General features: G+C 38.5%; 1 protein-coding gene across 4 annotated transcripts in view; it reads left to right on the forward strand.

The window, feature by feature from the left end:
- RARA (retinoic acid receptor alpha) overlaps positions 1 to 19,749 on the forward strand; it is a 219,840-nt gene that overhangs the window by 73,989 nt on the left and 126,102 nt on the right. For all 4 annotated transcript variants that reach the window (XM_087947974.1, XM_026679674.2, XM_087947975.1 and 1 more), the window contains exon 2: positions 6,698 to 7,159. In XM_087947974.1, coding sequence (XP_087804100.1) covers positions 6,985 to 7,159 — 175 coding nt within the window. In that variant the 5' untranslated portion in view covers positions 6,698 to 6,984. The remainder of the gene's footprint in view (positions 1 to 6,697; positions 7,160 to 19,749) is intronic.

Below are 19,749 nucleotides of genomic sequence, written 5' to 3' on the forward strand. Positions count from 1 at the left end.
TTGCAGTTTGTTCCTATTTCTAGTCTCTCATCCATTACCACAGTGGCAAAGCACGTTCCACAATAAGCCATAGCAGTGGGCAATTCAGCTGTTGTCAGTTGGAGGGGGGTATATTGATTTTTATTACTTTGCTTTAGTTTTCTACAAAATAATTTTTTTCATGTTGCTTGCAGCCATCTTTGAATTTTATGTAAAGGATAACATTGGTTGCATCCTTACAGAATTTTTAATATGTACCTTTGAGTTACTTTTGACTCCTGACAACTTCTGGTCAAAATCTTGCAGTTGTCTTGGCAGGATTTTTTGCCCTTTCCGCCTTTCTCGGGCTGAGAGAAAATGACTGGCCCAAAATCATTCAGTTGGCTTCTTGCCCATGGCAGGACTCTAGCTCATGGTATTCTGGTTCCTAGCTTGTTGCCTTAACACTACCACTGAACTCTCTTAAGGATTAAGATGTATATGTGCAAATATATGCAGTTTTAATTTGTATAGCCTCCAAGTGCTGCAGGGGAAGTAATTGAGAAGGATTGAAGATGGCATGCATATTGCCCATCCCTTCTTCATGGGGCAAAGTTATCCAAATCAGACACAACATGATGGGGCGAGCTTCCATTCTTTCCCCAACTCCTACCAATCTAGCAGTTCTAAAGCATGCAAAATGCAAGTAGATAAATAGGTACCACTTTAATGGGAAACACTCTCTGCACCTCAGCGTATATGACCACAGAAGCATCTTTGGACAACACTGACTCTCTTGGCTAAGAAACAGAGATGAGCACTGCCCCCTAGGGTTGGATATGTGGGCTAGGGGAAACCTTTACCTGTTTTATCCAAACCATTATGATGTTGTAATTTCATTATTTTATACAGCATCATTATGATGTTGTAAAAGCTGCATATATAACTATTCTCTAAAATGTTTGTTCTTTTTAAATTTCAAACCTAATGTTACATTTTCTTTTGATTTAATGGTAAAATATTAATAGTGAGAAAAAATGTTCCTCTAACTTTACAACTTAATGTCTCTGCTTCCTCTCAACAATGCTGTCTACATGTTTTATGGGAGTAGAATCTAAAATAATAAACAGCATAATCAAAAGCAAAATAGAATACTCAAAAGCAGTCCAAATGTGAGAAAACGATACCACACTATTGCATGGTCTTTGATTAATTTATTTAATTATTATTTATCTGTTTAGTCCAGTCCCCAAGACTCCTTCTATAATGTAAAATATCTGGCTGTCAATCTCTGGATGCTGGAAAGACTGGGAGGCGATATCTAGGAAGGTGATCCTAGCAACTTCATGGCTTTTTATTGAGCTGATGTCAGTTGGAATACTCATTCTAAATATGCAGTGGTTATTTTTAAGTGTAAGCCACTAAACAGTACTTTTGGTTATAGAGTTTAATATAAATGGAAGGAATAGTTGGTGGAATTGCATCAGTCCCGTTTGGGTTAGAACCTAAGCAAGACTGGTCTGGTTAATACTTGGATAAAAGAAAGCCAGGAAATAATAGAAGTTTAGACTGGGAAGTTAGAAGCCATCTCTGTAGAATGTAGCTTCAGGTGTCATAGGGAGATTGATGATTTTGGAGTGGGATTTGCTTCTTTAGTGATGGCTTCTAGTCTGGGACGCCAATCTGTTATCTTTCCACTTACTTGGCTTCAGCTGGTGTGTTTCCTGTTTTCTGGATTGGCTGGATGTCTGCTTCTTAGTGTCAGGCAGAAAAGAGGCTCTGACCAACTTACTTTGATTGACCAAAAGGAGGAAAAATCTGCCTTGCAACAATCCTCCTTCCCAGGGCACTTTTTAGACCCTGGGAAAGGAAAGAGTTATTCTAATAGAATCAGTCCTTGTTGTTTTCAGTGTGCTGTCCAGCTATCTGGAAATATGCCCAATCTCCATTTAATTGGGAATGTAATCTAGTCAACCCCTGGGAGTTCTCTTTGCATAATTTTTTAAAACTATTTTGCTGTTTGTTTTTTGAGGGGCGGGGGAATAGATTTGAATCCCACCAGAGTCTTGCAATATAGTCCCTGCCTTCATTTCTGAAAGATTTCTTTCTCTTCAATTCCAGTTGTATTTTATTATTGATTTATTGATTAGATTTATACCCTGCTGTTATTTGTACATAATGCTCCCACTTCTTATTTTCTTTGTAACTAGAGCCTTATGATGTAGAGAGAGTAACTGGCTCACTCAGCCAGCTTTAATGGAGGACTAGAAGTCTCTAGGTCACCATCTTATCTCACCAGGCTGGCTCTGAGGATGGCCACTTATAGTCACCCCAAAAGAATAAGTTAGCAAATTCTCAGCGATCCCATTATTAACCCCAACCGTGAAAGAGTTTTGAGAAGCTGCTTTGTTTTAAGTCATCCATGTGCAGTAGTGTGAAATAGCTATATGTAACGAAGCTGAGTTGTGGAGTCAAAAGTTTGATTAGTTTAGACCAGTGGTTCCCAAACTTTTTCAGTCCACCGGCCCCTTGGTGCTACAAACTCATCCTCAATGCCCCCCACCCAGGGGCGGGATTCAAATTTCTGGGGGTGTGGCCTAATTTGAGGGTGTGGTTTGCTGGTAACGTGATTGGGTGGGTGTGGCTTGCTGGTCACGTGACTGGTGGCATGGCTTGCTGGTCACATGACTGGCTGAGCGTGGTTTGGTGACTGGCAAACCAAATACAAGTGGTCCTCACTTAATGGCCGGTTGCTTAGCAAGTGTTCTAATTTATGACTGGCCTCTCCAGAACTACTTGACCTGTTTTTGGAGTTTTGACAGCCATGCATACACATATACACATACTCCCTTCCAACCAGGGGTGGGATTCTACCAGTTTGCACCTATTCGCTAGAACTGATTGTTAACATTCTAAGCAGTTCGGAGAATTGGTTGTTAGAAGAAATTACTGGCGTAATCCTGTAAGGAAGGCAAGAAGGAAACATTCTGGTGTTGCTTACAGAAACTGCCTCTCCATTAACCCTTATTACATTCTTGGCAGGACTAGACTCCTGTCTCAGAAACTTCTCTGGTGTTTTTTTCCCCCTCCTTTGCTAGTACTTTGCTTGTGTGGAGTGACCATTCAAAGTTACAACGGCACTGAAAAAAGTGACATGACCATTTTTCACACTTACAACTGTTGCAGCATCCCCACAGTCATGAGAGGCCAGGCGAGGAGATGCATGCCTCGATGTGAGTGATATTGAGTTGGCCACACCCAGCCAATAACATGACCACCAAGCCACACCCACCCAGTCACATGACCACCAAGCCACGCCCACCAACTAAGCCACTCCCACAGAACCAGTTGTTAAAAAAATTGAATCCCACCCCTGCTTCCAACCCTACTGGAGCAGGTCATTGGACTAGAATCGGCAAAGCATCTCTGATTAGATTCTAGTAGTGAATAAAATCTAATCAGAAATGCTTTGCTGATTCTTGTTGATTTGTTTTATTTGTATTTCTTTATTTTATGTTGCTGAATTGCATTGACATGTGTGTCCCTTCTTGTGCACAACCCAGAAGCTTTTGTGATTCTTTGCAGCACAAATTACCGACCTCTGGCTTTGCTCTACTTTTCAAATGCCGTGTTCTAGGTGATGGCCCCACAGGTCCACCCCATTGAGCCCGTTGCACTGGAGGGACCTGCCCAAGCAAGTCCGAGTGGAGCGGTGCACCAAATCAATGGGGTGAGCCTGGGAGAAGGAAAGAGAGAGAGAGAGAAAAGAGAGAAAGAGGGAAGGAAGAAAAGAAAGAGAAAAGGGAAAGAAAGAAAAAGGGATAAAGAAAGGGAGGCATGGAGGGGAGGGGGGGAGAGAGGGAGAGAGAGAGACCTGATGCATCAGATTGAAATGAGGCCTAGTTTAGCGGCCCTTTTCCACATTGAAACATCTTTGCCAGCATCTTTGCCAGCACATTGAAACATCTTTGGCTTCTATTAATTAAAGGTTTTGTGGATGAAACATGGTCAAGACTTTCAGGAAGCTCTCACATTTTAGTTGAGGCTTTAAACAGGATCCATTGGACCAGATCTCCACCCTAAGAAATTACTTTTCCCCAATGTATTACAGCGCCAATTCTGAAGAAGGCAAAACCAAAATGTACTGGTAAATTACAAGGAGAACACACACACACACACACACACACTCACTCACTCACTCCCTTCTAACCCTGCTGGAGCAGGTGATTGGACTAAAATAGATATCTCATTATCTTTCCCCTCCCTCCCTCCCTTTTTCTTTATTTCTTTTTCTTTCTGTCCCTTTTCTTTCTCTTCTTCCTTCTCTCTTTCTCTCTCTCCTTTTCTCTCTCTCAGGCTCACCCCATTGACTTCGTGCACAGCTCCGTTCGGACATGCTTGGGCAGGTGCCTCTGGTGCAAGGGGCTCAATAGGGTGGAACATGGTGGCGGTGGGATGTTTGAAAAGGAGAACAAAGCCACTCTGGCTTTGCTCTCCTATTCCCAATGCTACGTTTGGGGCGACGCCCCACCGCCCCAAACACGGCGGCAGCGGGATGTTTGAAAAGGGGAGCAAAGCTCTCCTTTCCCAACGCTGCATTCGGGGCAACGCCCCCGCCACCCCAAACACGGTGGTGGGATGTTTGAAAAGGAGAGCAAAGCCACTCTGGCTTTGCTCTCCTTTCCCAACACTGTGTTTGGGGGGCGGAGCTCCTTGCACCAGAACATGCAAGTCAATGGGATGATTCTGCGGGGCGGCGGAGGGATTTTTTTCTCACCCCTGAATTGTGCCCTGCCGCTCACCTCCAGCACCCCCTGCCGCCTCTTAGCGCCCCCCGGCCAGCCCCCTTGCCTCTCAGTGCCCCCTAAGGCATCCCACCGCCCCCCAGGGGGCAGTACTGCCCACTTTGGGAACCACTGGTTTAGACAGCACACTAATGTAAATAACTTTTGCTGATAATTTATTGAATTGTCAATAGTAAGTTGGATTTACATAACATCCTCACCTAAGACCAAATAAACCTCTGCATGGCTTAGGATATTGCATAAATACATGAATGGGGATAGAAGTACACTTGGTGATGTGAAACAACAAAGTAGATAGATGGACAATCAATCTGTGAGGTTGCCTCTTCCCTTTTCCTTTACAAACTCCAGTGAAATGCACAAGAGCCTCACAAGAGCTCCATGTCAGCTGGATCTGAGGACAACTTCCTAGTAACGTGTGTTGTGCTTTTGTGCAAAAGGCAATTTTATATTTCTTCCCTCGTGCATGAGATGAAGGAAGTGAAGCATGAGTTTTTTTGTGGAAGTGGTAGACTTCAGTTAGGGTGGTAAGGCTAGCCCCCCCCCCTCCCTAATTTCAGTTCAGACTTCCAATTTCGATTCAGAATTCTATTGGAATTGTTTTCCTTCATCTGTTTCTTTCAGGAAGGGGAAAGCAGAGAGGCCTTTTATTTTGTTTTTCATTAATCAGCATTTCCTTTAGTGTCCTATGCTCCATTCTGTTCCCCCTCCCATGATTTATGGTAAGGCAAGGGCAGCAGGTAGCCAAACCTTCCGACCTCCAACTCATTTGTCTGGAGGGGCTGGGCTACCTGTCACCTCCTGTCAAGAGAGAGCGATAAATGGTCTCTTGTGGTAATTAAGTGGGGGTGGGGATGGAGGAGAGAATAGGGGCGAGGCATGGTGTTGATAGCAGGACTGATTGGCAAGAAAGCCAAAGAAGAAATTATACTCAGTGGTATGTACAAAATTATATGCAGTGGAATGTAGAAACGAAATATGATTTGGTAGCAGGAGTTGAGCATTGATTTGAATTTTCCCTCAAATTCTCGTGGATCCTCCTCCCTGACTTTAATCCCAATTACTTGACTGAGGTCAGAAAGTCGCAGAGTGTGTCTCCTCTTCTCCCAATAGTTCTATGTGATAGTTGTGCTCCTGTAATAGCTTCAGTAGGTATGTTTGCCAGCAGCATTAAATTAAGAATCATAATAGGTAAGGTGGAGTTTGTTCAACTTAAACTTTTGTTAACTTTTCTCTTTGCTAAATAATTTAGTATGGTTAAATATATTTTGTTATGGCTGTAAAAAGATTAAGCCACATTCTTTTCTAGTCTCTTCAATTCCTTTTATATATATTTTAGCAATACCTATTAAAGAATGATCTTTATTCTGTGTGGATTAAATATAATAAAAGCACTTAGGGTGTAAACAATACAAAAAGGGCCAAAGTTTAGCAAACTGGCAAAAAAAGAATACTGGAATGTAAGTCCTTGTCAGGATGATGGAATTTTTATTTTTTTATTTTGTACAACAGCAAAAAAATAAACTCTCTTTCACTTCCTTAAATTGTTCAACAGGAATAACGTGGAATATATTGGCCATAGACATCTTATCTATTGGGGTATACCTTTTGTAAATAAAAATAAATGAAATATTTGTTTGTTTGTTTGTTTGTTTGTTTGTTTATTTATTTATTTATATGTATATGCCAAATAAATCTATATAGATTACAAGATAAAATGTTAATCAAGGTCTTATATAAACAGAAATGTTTTCCAACATTGTAAGAATTATGTCTTTTTATGTATATATATTATTTGGACTAAAAGTTCTGGCTATATCCTTGTTTGAAAAAAAAATCACTTCTTTATGACTGCTAATCATTTGAATACAGTCTGAGTTTGTAATGCAGACCCTTGCATCTTTTTGCTTACTGTTTCCTTTCTCCTTCTACAGCTCTGTCACCACTTTGCACCGAGGACCTTGCAGCTTCTCCTCCATGCTTCTTTTAGAAGATCTGTTCCCAAAGATTTCTGAAATATTTTTGAAAACTTGAGGATCCACTCAGCTTGCCTGCAGAATTTTCTGAACATATTTCTTCTGCTTAACTTTGGCCTGAAATTACACTGATTTTGTATCAAGTTTTGATGGTTCTGGACTGCTCCTCTATATTAAGTGCTCTGCATTCAGCCCTTATGTGAATCTTTTTTTATCAACGGTCAGGCCTGTGGATTGTGCCAGCTATGGCAAGCAACAGTAGCTCCTGTTCTACACCAGGGAGTGGACATCTCAACAGCTACCCAGTTCCTCACTATTTCTTCTTTCCCCACATGATTGGAGGCCTCTCACCTCCAGGAACTCTGCCTGGAATGCAACACCAGCTGCCAGTCAGCGGGTACAGTACACCTTCACCAGCTAGTAAGTAACCAAATTCAGGAGCCACGTGGTTAGTAGGGGAGAAGGTGGGATGATGCACACTTAGGATGAAGAGGCTCTTCCTGTGTTAGAGCAGATTTGAAAACACCATCACAGTTTTGGTACAAGCACATCTTTTTGTGTTGAATAAAGGAAAAATGATCTTTGAGCAATGTATTTCATAAGTGCTCTGTTCTGTTACAATTCAGGTGACAACTTGTGGAAGGAATTATGAGCTATACAAGCTATTTTTGGTTTCCCTACACTTTTGAGATCCTGAGTTGTATTGTCTTCCTCATCTAGCAACTCCAAAATGGGTCTAGCAGTGTTGTCTCTGCTAGTGAGCATGTTTTTTTTAAAGCTTAACATACTTCCTGAATGCTACAATTGAAATGCTGGCTTCTTTTTTAATTTTAAACTTTTGGTGTATGTTTAATTAAATTCTGTAATATTCTAGGATACTGTTTCACCATTTCCTAATTAAATAAAAATAGAATTGGCCATTTATTTATTAAATCAGTGGTTAGGTGACTTGACACATGTCTTTTAAAGCTTTTTTAAAAATCAAATGTAGGAATTTCTTCAGCTTCAAAATGCGTTTGGAACTCTATGGTTTTTATAAATTGGATACTTCGTACTGACATTCAAATTTTCTCACAGATATACAGTAATTGGTATACATTATAGAAACAGCACTATTGCTAAATATCTTAGTTTTCTTATCCCACTTCCATCCTGAATACATATCTATTATTCTTTTTATCTGACTTTTTTTACAATGATCTTAAAAAATGATGTGAACTCATAACAACTCTGTGGGTCAAGTTAGGCTAAGAATTGCTGAATTCGTATCTGAAAAACAAAGTTAATTTTGAATGTTATGTCAAAACCAATTTATGTTCATCTCTATATGCAACCACACTAAAGTGTGATTGCCCTATTTGTTACAGAAGAGAATAAACTATAGTTGGCAGTCTTGGTGATTTCATTTTGAACCTTACTCTGTCATTCTCTTCTTGAGCAATTTTGGGCAAATTCTTGTTTCTCATGCTTGGTTCCTCTTTAGAACAAGGAATGACGTAGCTTTTGGGAAAGCGGTTAGGACAAATGAAAGATTGCACTTGTGTTTACAATTTAAAAGCTCAAGGGGTCAAAAATATAGTACAAATTTGAGTTTGAGAAGTTTAGAAATAAGAATTTTCACAGACAGATCTGGAGTTAGCTATTTTGGATAAATTAATTTCAGTTTTAGTGTGTGGGTATGAGAAGACATGTTGGTGAAGAAGATTTTTACAGTGGTTTTGTACAGCCTTGACCAGGGGTAGGGAAACTTGGCTCTTTTATCACTTATGGACTTCAACTTCCAGAATTCCTGAGTGAGCCATAAAAGGTTCCAATCCCTGGCCTACTGGTTTTTTAATTGTGGGGGAAATCAATTTTTGACTTGAATGGGACTGTTTAATATACAAATGTAGGACATTCAAGTCAAAAATTGATTTCCCCCACAATTAAAAAACCAGTAGGCCAGGGATGGGGAACCTTTTATGGCTCACTCAGGAATTCTGGAAGTTGAAGTCCATAAGTGATAAAAGAGCCAGGTTTCCCTACCCCTGGCCTAGACAGTTATTTAAGTGCATTTTTGGTTCTGCTCTGAAAAAAACTCCAAAAGAGTATCTGAATGTTATAGGGGTAAAAATGTGCATCAGGACTGATTCTATTCATGGAAAACAGAAAATGTTAGTTCTCCAGATCAATCTTCCCGCTATCACTTGAATTAAAAATAGCCAATTCCTGAGTTAAATTCTGCAGGAATCCTCTTCAGAAGTTTTGAAATATCCCAAATAAAAGGGTACATTGCTTGAAAATATATTTATGCCCATCATGACACCAGTGTTTTGCACATTTAGTGCAACACTTCTCCCTATGAGAATAGGTTCCGAAATGATAATTGTATAGTACAGTGTAGCATGATATGGTACAACATATGTGAGAAAAGCAGCTTTGGCAATAGTCGTAAAAGCAACCAGTGCAATTCAAAATGTGGTTGTCACCTTAAAGCCCTACACTGCAGATTCAGATTATTTGCTGAGTCACCTATCCACAATGATTGCACATTGTTTGGATTCCTTTGGTAAAGGGATGTCACCTAGTAAATACTGGAAATATATCTTCTTGTCATGGTGCCTGTCTTATGAAACAGGTTTCCTCCCAAGATGTGAATGGCCCAAACCATACTGGTCTTCAGAAAGGCAATGAAAAAGCCTATATCTTTTTCCACAGGCACTGGACCTAGGATATTAATGAAGCTCTGGCATAGTTATGTGTTGGTAATGAAATTTTTATTGGAAACTTGACTTTTTAAATCTTTCTTTCACCTGATTTTGCATTATGTAAGTCTTTATTTTGTTTACTGTCCAGAACATACCTAACTCTTACTATGAAAAATAGAATTGATGTCAAAATGTTACCAGATTATATTTATAGGAGTCTCAGCAATGTGGTTAAGTCATGAAATTATCCTGGTTATAATTTTAGTCCTGCTCCTAATGTTTTATTTGTTGTAGAAGAAGACCACAACAAACTGCAGAGTGTATCAAGCTGGGTAGAATGGAAAAGTATTGGTATACTGTCCTATTCCATCTATAAATGGTGTCTTTTCATGTCAGTTGAAAATCTCTGTATAAAAATTCACTTACCGTTTAATATTAATTCAATTCCCACCCACCTACGCACAAAACACCTAAAATATACGGCCAATCTTGAAAACCTAATGGAATTGTTTGGCACTTGGATGGAAGATACCAAGAAACCAGGGGTATGGACTAGTTGGGGGTGGGGAGGAAACAATCCTGAGGAAATTAATGACAAACCATTTCCTTATGTTACCTATATAGTCACATCCAGTTGAGCTTAATTTGAGGGTTTCTTTACCTTTCTCAACAGCTGGCAACACTTAGCAGATCTTGAAAAATAAGCAGGAGTCCCTCAGGTTGGGGGTCTACCTGGAATTCCAGATTTGCTGGCTAGACTTGGAAGAAAAACAAATCCTGGGAAAGGGAATAGCAAACTGAACCAATAATGCTGCAAGACAATGTGCATAATGCATTCAGTTGATTTATTTGTGTCATATTAATGATACCATATATATCCTTGTATTAAGAGCCCCGCCCAACCAGATATTTGGATGTTATACTTGTTGAAACACAAATATAAATATTTTTTATAGAATAGAATTCTTTATTGGTCAAGTGTGTGATTGGACACACAAGGAATTTGTCTTGGTGCATATACTCACAGTGTACATAAAAGAAAAGATACATTTATCAAGAGTCAATAATCATCAGGTACAACACTTAATAATAGTCATAGGGTACAATAAGCAATCAAATCATATATGGTTCTGTCATGGTGACCTATGGTCTACTAACCTGGAGACAATCTTTTGCAGAATGCAATTTTGCTTCTTAGTAAACCACTTGCATTGAGGATGACTTGTTGCAGCTGTTGAAGCCCTATGCTTCTTACAAGATCTCTGGTTTTGCCATAAGCTGCATCTCTTAATATATCTGGTGATGCCGCTGAGTTAAGTATAGGAACATCATTGTGTGACAAAAATGGAATTACACATAAGAGCTGAACAAGTGTTGTATTTTCGTTGAATAAGAATTAGAAAAGCATACACCCAAACCCAATATAATTGACACACAGTGTAATTCTTGAAATCTGTTTTAGCTTTAAGTAGCTTGTTTTTAAAATAAAGTTGAATTTATGTGTTTCTACTCACTTTGCTGTGGCATAATTGTTATACCACATCCCACATGCTCATTGTTACTTGATGAGCATTCTTAATTTGAGGGGATTCATGTTTTTCAAAAGTAAGAACATTTCTTGCAAAATATTAAAATTATGCATATTCCAGAGTTTCTTTTGTATTCTGCCTTGACTTTGACCATTGTTGTTTAAAAATGTTTCTAGTCCCAATAACTAGTAAAAAGATTTGTATGGATTTTTGTCCATATGCTCTGTTTTTCATTGAAAATATCCTCTGATCCTTCAGACCTGGGTATATTACTCTATCTGATGATCTCCAGTTTTCCCCATTTATTAGTAATAGAAAAATACAAAATTGTACAGTAGCATATTTTATAGAATAGTTCCCCCTTGTGATAATTATACAGAAGTTTTATTTTTTATTGATACCTTTCAAATTCTACATTTATTTAGGTGGTAAATAAATTTAAAAACAAGACTACTTGCACAGAGTAAGGTAGGACTCTGAAACCTATAAATAGATGACAATTACAATATGTAAATGAAATGTTGTTTATTCTTCCAGCAAATAATTATGAGACAGAATAAGAAGCTATGTAAAACATATTTGCTATAATGTATCTCTTAAGAATTGGAAATCATACTTAAATTTTGGCTAATAAAGTATTGCCATATCTTTTCAAGTTGATCTGCTCAGTTAAAAGTACCAGACCTTTTTTGAAACAATGAAGTATGAACTTTCATGTTTTTGCAGGAGTTGGACTTTTTCACTTCATAAGATTGAAGTAAACTTAACATCTCTTGAAGCTGGGAAGTTCTCTCTTTTTTGGGGGAGGGTTATTGTAATAAAAATGTTGGTTTATATATATACAATTTAAGAATATTTAGGATGTATTCAACATAAGGTTGTTGCAGGCCAGGATTCCAGTGTCTCGAACTTCCACAACACAGGGTAAGTATAGTATCCAAAGTGGTCTGGTTCAGACATTTTGCCTGAAGGTGAAGGCTGGAGTGACTTAAGACATGTTTTTTTTTTGCAGAGGGTTTTTGTACTCTGATAAAATGTGACCTGGCCCAAAGCTGGGGTAGTTATTGAGGAATGTTTTCTTACTCTCTAAAGCAGGGGTACCTTAACAACTTGAAGATTTGTGGTTTTTATGAAGGGATGAATTGGGTCTAGTAATCTTTAATCATTCCTAAACAACTATTTTATTTACTAAAAATTTTAAACTGCTCAGTAACTGAAGCTCTCTACCTGGTGTACAGTAAAATATACTAAAATACTATATTAAAAATACTAAAAATGACTAAAATGTATATGATAAAATCAAATAAAAGGAAAAATAAAAGCACCATATAAACTAGGCTGCCATAAAGCAGTCAGTCAATAGCAAAGAATTAAAATACAAATAAATGCCAGTAAAAAGATTTGGGAAAATAAAGTTTTTAGCTATTGCCAAAATGATGCTAATATGTGTGCTAGTCAAGCCTCTCTGTGGAGGAAATTCCAGAAATAGGGTCCCATCACAGAAAAAACTCAGTTCCTTTTAGATGCCTACCTGGTAAGGAAATCTGAAGAAGGTCACATTGGATGAATGAATGGATGGATGACGTACTAGACTTTTATCCAGAACATTTTGACCATTATAAAAGATATTATTTGGGGACTGAGGACTTTCGTAATATAATGATTAAAAGCATGATTCACATACTCCATCCTTTAGAGATGGGACATCTATTTTAAAACTAATCATGGACAAATGTAAGAAATCATTGTGACCTGCAAAGACATACTCCTACATTCTTTTGTAGGATCATGAAAAGATACTTGAAAAAGCTTTGGCTCGCATCAACCTGACCTTCAAACAAAGGACTATATTTTCTTATTGCATTGCATGAGGCATTCATCACACACGTGGAAGAAAGAAAGCAGCACACGTGAGGCATGCATATGTCTTTTGGTGTGTATATGCATTTTAAGTTCTGCCTATTAGTTATATTGGAATAGAATGGGAAATTGGGAATTGGCTATTTAAATGATAAACACCTGCATACTTGTGCTGATTGATACTAGTTAAAAGGGCTTGTTTCTGGAAATCTCAGTAATACAAATTTACTTCATTTTAGAATTTGGTTTTTTGCTTGTTAGAAATTTTTTAGTCTCTGTCCATGGCAGCATTTGGCTGAATTATATTTTACTTAAAATTATTTTTTTTCTTTCCCTCCCTCTCCTACCGTCTTTTTAATAAATCTTATCTATCTTTTGTGCTTGTCCCAGAGATGGGTTTTAAAAAGGATGTCCAGAAGATAGCCTTGGAAGATAGGTTTGAGCATCATCTCTCTGCCTCCCCTTTTAGAAATATTTCTCTCTTATTTCTCATTGTCTCCTCCCTTTCCAGGCAAGAGGGCCCTTTTTTATAAATAGCTTGAATAACAGGAAACAAAGGTTTAAAAGGAATAAACAAACCTCTTGACATAACACTGAGGCCAAAGAGGCGTGCTTAGGAGTGGGTGGTGTTGAGTTGGGACTGGCAAGATGAAGTGTGAATCTGTATTGATTGCTCACTCCTGCATCATTTGTCATGGGGTTCTTCCTTTGGATATTGTAAGTTTACAAAGAGTGATTAGGATAGAGAAAGTCATGGTGCCTAGGTCCCACAGACTCCAATCAGGAACCCATATATTTCAATGCATGTGTTCTGCATTTGGCTTGGTAGATAGGTTAAGATCTTGGCTAAAGTTCAGCCTGCTTGCAATAAGCCACTGAGGCCGAAGGAAATGTATTAGGACTAACATTCTAGGGTACAATCTTTTAAATTATAATATAAAATCAGTGCAGGCATATACAAAGATATCTAACACAGATAAACATACACAGGATTAATCATTAATTTAATTTCTGACATTAAAGAAATAGTGAACATTATCACCTTTGCCAAATGAGAGAGAGGCAGGGTGGGGTGGAGGGAGAGGGATTGAGATTACGACTCAGGATTATGACTCCTAAACTGGGAGAGGGGTTCCCCTAAATCCCAGGAACAACAGCACAGCTCTCCATCCAAAAGATACCAGTATTAGAAACAGCTAAGATATTGTGCTGACCCTCAAACTCCCAGGCCTCTGGTGGAGGACCTGAGATTGAGGAAGACACATGCTATCGATAGAGGTGAGAAGAATGGAGTGTGTGTGTGAAAGTGGAGGTGGGGGAGGAGAAGAATTTTAAGTAAAAATATAATTCAGGCAAATGCTGCCATAGACACAGAGACTAAAGAGTTTCTAACAAGCATTAAACCAACCTGTTGGAATGAGGTCAGAACTTTAGGATCTGAGGATCGTTTTTCTACCCCAATGAAGGAGTTCAGCTCTCCTCAGCAGGAAGCCTTTTCAGCCAGCCTCTAGAAATGAAAGGGAATCTTCTTGATAGGCAGCAGCAACTTGCCATTTTTCCTGCTGGCCTCCCCATTGATGTTTTGGGGAAGCTGTCAGAGAAGATTGCAGATGGTGATCACATGATTGCAGGGCACTCTGCAACCGGTTTGTAACTTAAACGGGTTGCCAAGCACCCAGATCGCAATCATCTGACTGGAGGTGCACATAATATCTTAGATGGATGAAAGTGCTTTATGGACCATAAAAGACCATTTCCAAGGCCGTCATAACTTTAAAATGGTTATTAAACAAAAGGTCATAAATTGAGGACTATCTGTATCAATTTGAAAGTACATGCTAAAGTAAGTTGCATAGTAAGAATAAAGAGTGATTCACTTTTAAAAAAATGAAATTGCGCATTGTTAGCCTATCAACCAAATGTCAAGAAAAAAAAGAAGAGTATTCTCTGTTTAAATTATTCTATTTTCCAGGTCATGATGCTCCTTCATCTGAGTAAAGAGAGTTGTGTCTGTGAGTGTGTTTGTCTACAGTATAAACTGCATGCATAAAGGATGAACAATTAGTGAATATTACATGTTTTCCAGATCCATTTTACATGGTGCATTTTACCTGAATAGGAGAGAAACTTATTCTGTATCATCTTTTTTCAAAACAGTGAGGAGCCTGATATCCTCCCGCAACATGTAGTCTCTTTGGATTTGAAGCTTGTGTTAATAGCCTGAATTCCTTTTGCTGGTTCCGTGTGGAGTAGTAGTCTATCCGTTCTTGGGATCTTCATACTTATAATTAGGCTTTCTAGATTGCTGACTTAACTAGACTTTATGGGAAAAGTTGCAAGCTTACACTAACTAATGCATATAGGTTCTGGGGCTGGATTCCAAGAAGATCAGGCTTCAGCAAAATTTCAGGTGAGGAATGTGAAATATAATGGCTAACTTGTCTGGATATTTAAATGCAGCTGCCTGAAACTTGTGTCATTTGTTCTGGAAATCCCTGCTCCTGACATGTAGGAAGACAAAAACTGTATGTGTACACAAAGCACTGTATTCAGTGTTGTATGTAGGATGCATATTGTGGTTGCTCAATTCTTCGAGTCTAGCTTAAATCATATAAAGAGGCAGAAACATTACATTAATCCCCATATTCTCATTAACCCCGCATTTTCAAAACTGCTACACATTGTTTAAAATAAATTCTTCCATTGATAAAGTGCCCAGGCTCAATTTTTATACACAGCCGAATGATAAAATAAGCTTGTAGCATAAGGAATAGAGATAGTCCTCAACTTATGGCCACAATTGAGTAAAAAAATTCCTGATATTAAACAAGACAGCTGTAAGTGAGTTTTGCTTCATTTTACAACCTTTCTTGCCACAGTTAAGTGAATCACTGCAGTTTTAAAGTTAGGAACACAGTTGTTAAGTGAACCCGCCTTCCCCATTTACTTTGCTTGTCAGAAGGTTGCAAAATGTTCAACAGTCCTAAGTGTGAAAAATGATCATAAATCACTTTTTTTTCAGAACTGTTGTAACTTCAGTGGTCACTAAGTGGTAAGTTGACCTGTACCTAAAAGTTTGGGACATAATTTTAGGAGGAAGGTCCTGAAGTATGACCAGCTAGCTTTAGGTCACAGACCTCTCAGGAATTTGTAAGCTCTGCTCTCCCCTTCCCAGGGAATTAGCTCCCCCCCACCCACCCCCTCCCAGGTCAGAGAAATTCTGTGTCTGAATCTGGCTCCCAGCCCTCCTCTCCACCTACTTGCCTAGACTGTCTTCTCATTCGTAGCGTTTGCACAGTGGGGCAAAGTTCACCCACATCAGCTTTTCCCTAGCTGCCAAGACTGGTTCCATTTTCCTCAGGCCCTGACTTGCTTTGGCATTGTGCCCGGGTCTTTCTCAAACCCATTTCGGAAAACAAAACAGTTAAGGTGTTGTTTGTATTTTCTTGAGACAAGAGGCACCACAAACTATGGTCCTGAAAATTACAGAGCCTGAATTATTGTAATTAGTGAAGGGAAGATTATTTATTTGTTTATTGTATCCTGCCTTTATTATTTGTACAAATAACCCAAGGCAGCAAACATACCTAATACTCCTTCTGCATCCTAATTTCCCCATTAAAAACAACCCTGTGAAGTGAGTTGGGCTGAAAGAGTGTGACATGCCCAAGATCACCCACCCAGCTGGTTTTCATGGCTAAGACAGGACTAGAACTCATGGTGCCTTGACCACTATAAATTGGCTATCAGATACTTTGTGCTTCAACAGTGACAGTATTTTAATATAAAGTATTGCCATTAAAAAAAAGTTTGTGGCCTAATTGTGTTTCCTCCTTTTTCCCTAAGAGGTATAGATTTGACATTTAAAGATTCTTGATTTTCTAGAATCCAACTTGGATCAGTATCTAAGCTCTTTCCTGTAATTACCTTCACCCAGCCTCTGATATCTTCAAGGTGAGCTTGACTGACTGCTCTAATTCCCAACCAGTCTTGATGAGTTCTGTCAGCTTAAGTTTTAATAAAAAGAGGCCATTTTGATTTTCTTCCCATAGAAGTACGCCAGTAAATTTAAAGCTGTTGACTCAAGCTTGAAGTGGGGTCTTCCAGCAGCTCCAGACGGTTTTTGAGCTTGAAACAATTCTGTTTTGAATTTGAAAGAGGTGTTTGGGCTTGAAGCAATGTTTTTCGGCTTGGAACATTTCCGGGATGGTCAGAACAGTGTCAGAACACTTCTGGCAGGATTGGAACATCTGTTTCCAACTCAGAACAGAGGACTTCAAACTTAACATGCAGTGTTTTGCATTTGAAATGTTTTGCACACCACTAATTCTCCAAAACATATGAAATAGAAGTGCATAGGAATGAGTGCAGCATTTTTTTAATGCTTTATGCTCACAATATTTGGGCATCTGAGATGGAAACTTTGAATTAACATTTATTTATACACTATATAGACTGCCTTATTACGGAAAGTCCTCTGGACAGTTCAAAAGGATTAGAACTAACAAAAAGCAGCAAAGAAACAGAGAAATGTTTGTCAGCACTCAAAAGGTATTAAAGTAGCAGCTAGGCAAACATTTCACCACCAAAAGTATTATATTGCTAAAATTAGCTCTATTTCTACAGTTAGTTATAGCTGTCTACTAACAGTTCCTTGGAGAAAATATTTGGATAATGATTCCTAATGGCACTCTGAGAAATCAGTAGTATGACAGGGAAGGATTGTGTAGCCTATGAGTCATAATTGATAAGATTTGTTTTTAATACCACTGAACACTTACCTCCCCCCCTTTTTTTGGTGGCCTTTTGAACAAGCAAGCAAAATAGATGCTTCTAATCCCTTCTAGGCTTTGTGCTTTTGTTTTGCTTTTATCATATACATATATACCCATGTTGGCGAACGTATGGCATGCGTGCCAGAAGTGGAACGCAGAGCCATTTCCCCTGGCATGCGAGAGGTCACCCGGAAGACCCCCAGTGCGCATGCGTGCACCACCACCCGACAGCTGATTGTTGGCTATCTGGCACGCATGCACAGGGTGTGTGTGGGAGACACGCACGCAAGCGCAGAGACGTGTAGCACATGGGGGTGTCTCGCACATGTTCGTAGAGATGCATGGCACATGAGGGGATTGCGTGCACATGCACGGGGGTGTGGAGGTGGCCCGCACGCATTGCCTTCTGGGTGCTGGCACGAGAGCTTCTGCAAGCAAGCACGCTCGCAATTATCAGCATGGGAGCCAAAAAAGGTTAGCCACCACTGATATATATCATCACACTGTTTTCTTTTAGGGCAAACAGCATTCTGCATAGTATGGAAAAGGTATAAAATAAAAAGAAAATTAATAAAGCTAAAACTAATTTACACCAACATCATTGATTGTACTTCCCCTGTAGTGGCCTCTGATTGTGTATATTTAGAGAAATATCATGTATCATTTCATGCATTTCATGAAATATCATGTATTATTTCATGCATTTTATTCTTGCAAATCACCCTTATTTCCACTAGAGGTAATCCTTGCCTTATGACTGTAGTTATCCCTGAATTATCATCATTAAGTCATGCTGGTTGTTAAGCAGGTCACCATGTGACTGAGCCCAATTTTTATTTATTTATTGTGAAGCAACATTCTTTCATACCAACCATTCATTGTTGTGTATTGAAATGACATTCAATGACAATCAATTTATTGTCCCCCTTTCTTAATTACCCCATTCTAAAGGCAGTCAGTTGCTATTAGGTTGCTACTGACACTTTCTTTCCCATATAACATTGTGGATAGAAAAATCTCTCAGTATGAATGAGTAATCAAGAATGCACACCCATTTTTTGGCAAACATTTCTTGCATCAGACTACATCTATTTACTATTAACAATTTGCAGGTCTTAAATTTTTTTCATTTAATTTCTCATCTTTCATAAACATTCTGACAATGTATATAAATTCATCAGTTTGCTCTCTTTGTTACCCTTTACCTGTAACAACAGTGAGAATGTTCATTTTGCATATCTAACATGATCTAGCATTTACTGAACACCATTTGAATTCTGAAACAACAACATGGCATCATTTGCAAAGAACATATGCTTACAGGTCTTTAATCAAGACATCTCTAATGTCTTTTTTTATATAGTTATTGATAAGTATCTTAAAATAAGCAAAAGGCATCAGATATCCTTGCTTTCTCCCTGTTCAATGTTGATCAATTTGCTTGACGTTCCATGATTTGTTTCTAATTTATACAGCTCTTAGTGTACTCAATAACCAAATGTTCTCCCTTTTGGCATTAAACATCCCATAATTCAAGTCTATTCATTATATTATATACTTCTCTAACAAACATATAATATAATTTTCTTCTCGCTGCACACCCTCTGTTTGGCCACTGCACTTTCCAGATGTTATTATGTTTTCTCATATCCATTCAATCAGTATTCTGCCAGACACCTTCAAGGTATACTAAACAAACTAATTTCTCAATAGGTTTTGCTTTCACTCTTGATCTATTTCCCTTGGCATAAGAAAAAAATTGTAATGCCCTTTCAGTCAGAAGCACTAGTGCAGCCTCATAGCACTCAATTAGAAAAGGACATCTATATTTTAAGATTGAGTAGCATTTAGTATGATATTTTTATCTGATATGCTGTTCTAGCAACAGCCCTGTGAGTAAATTGGGATGAAAAAGAATGGCCCAAGGTGAGCCAGCAAGTTTCTGTGGATAAGAGTCAATCAAAAACCTGTATCTTTGGATTTCTAGATACTTTTAGATTGATGCTAATTCCTTTTACATGCTCATATGAATAGACTGGAATTTCAATTATATTACTGGTACTTGAAAGAAATAGATCTGTTTCTAAGTAAATGCTCATTAACAGTTACCATTCTAATTCAGTTTTGGGCCTCCAAATGTATAATAACATTTTCCATAC

Source organism: Notechis scutatus, chromosome Z, assembly GCF_049901735.1.
Source record: "Notechis scutatus isolate UNSWTSFEM ecotype Mainland chromosome Z, rNotScu1.2, whole genome shotgun sequence".
NCBI lineage: Eukaryota > Metazoa > Chordata > Lepidosauria > Squamata > Elapidae > Notechis > Notechis scutatus.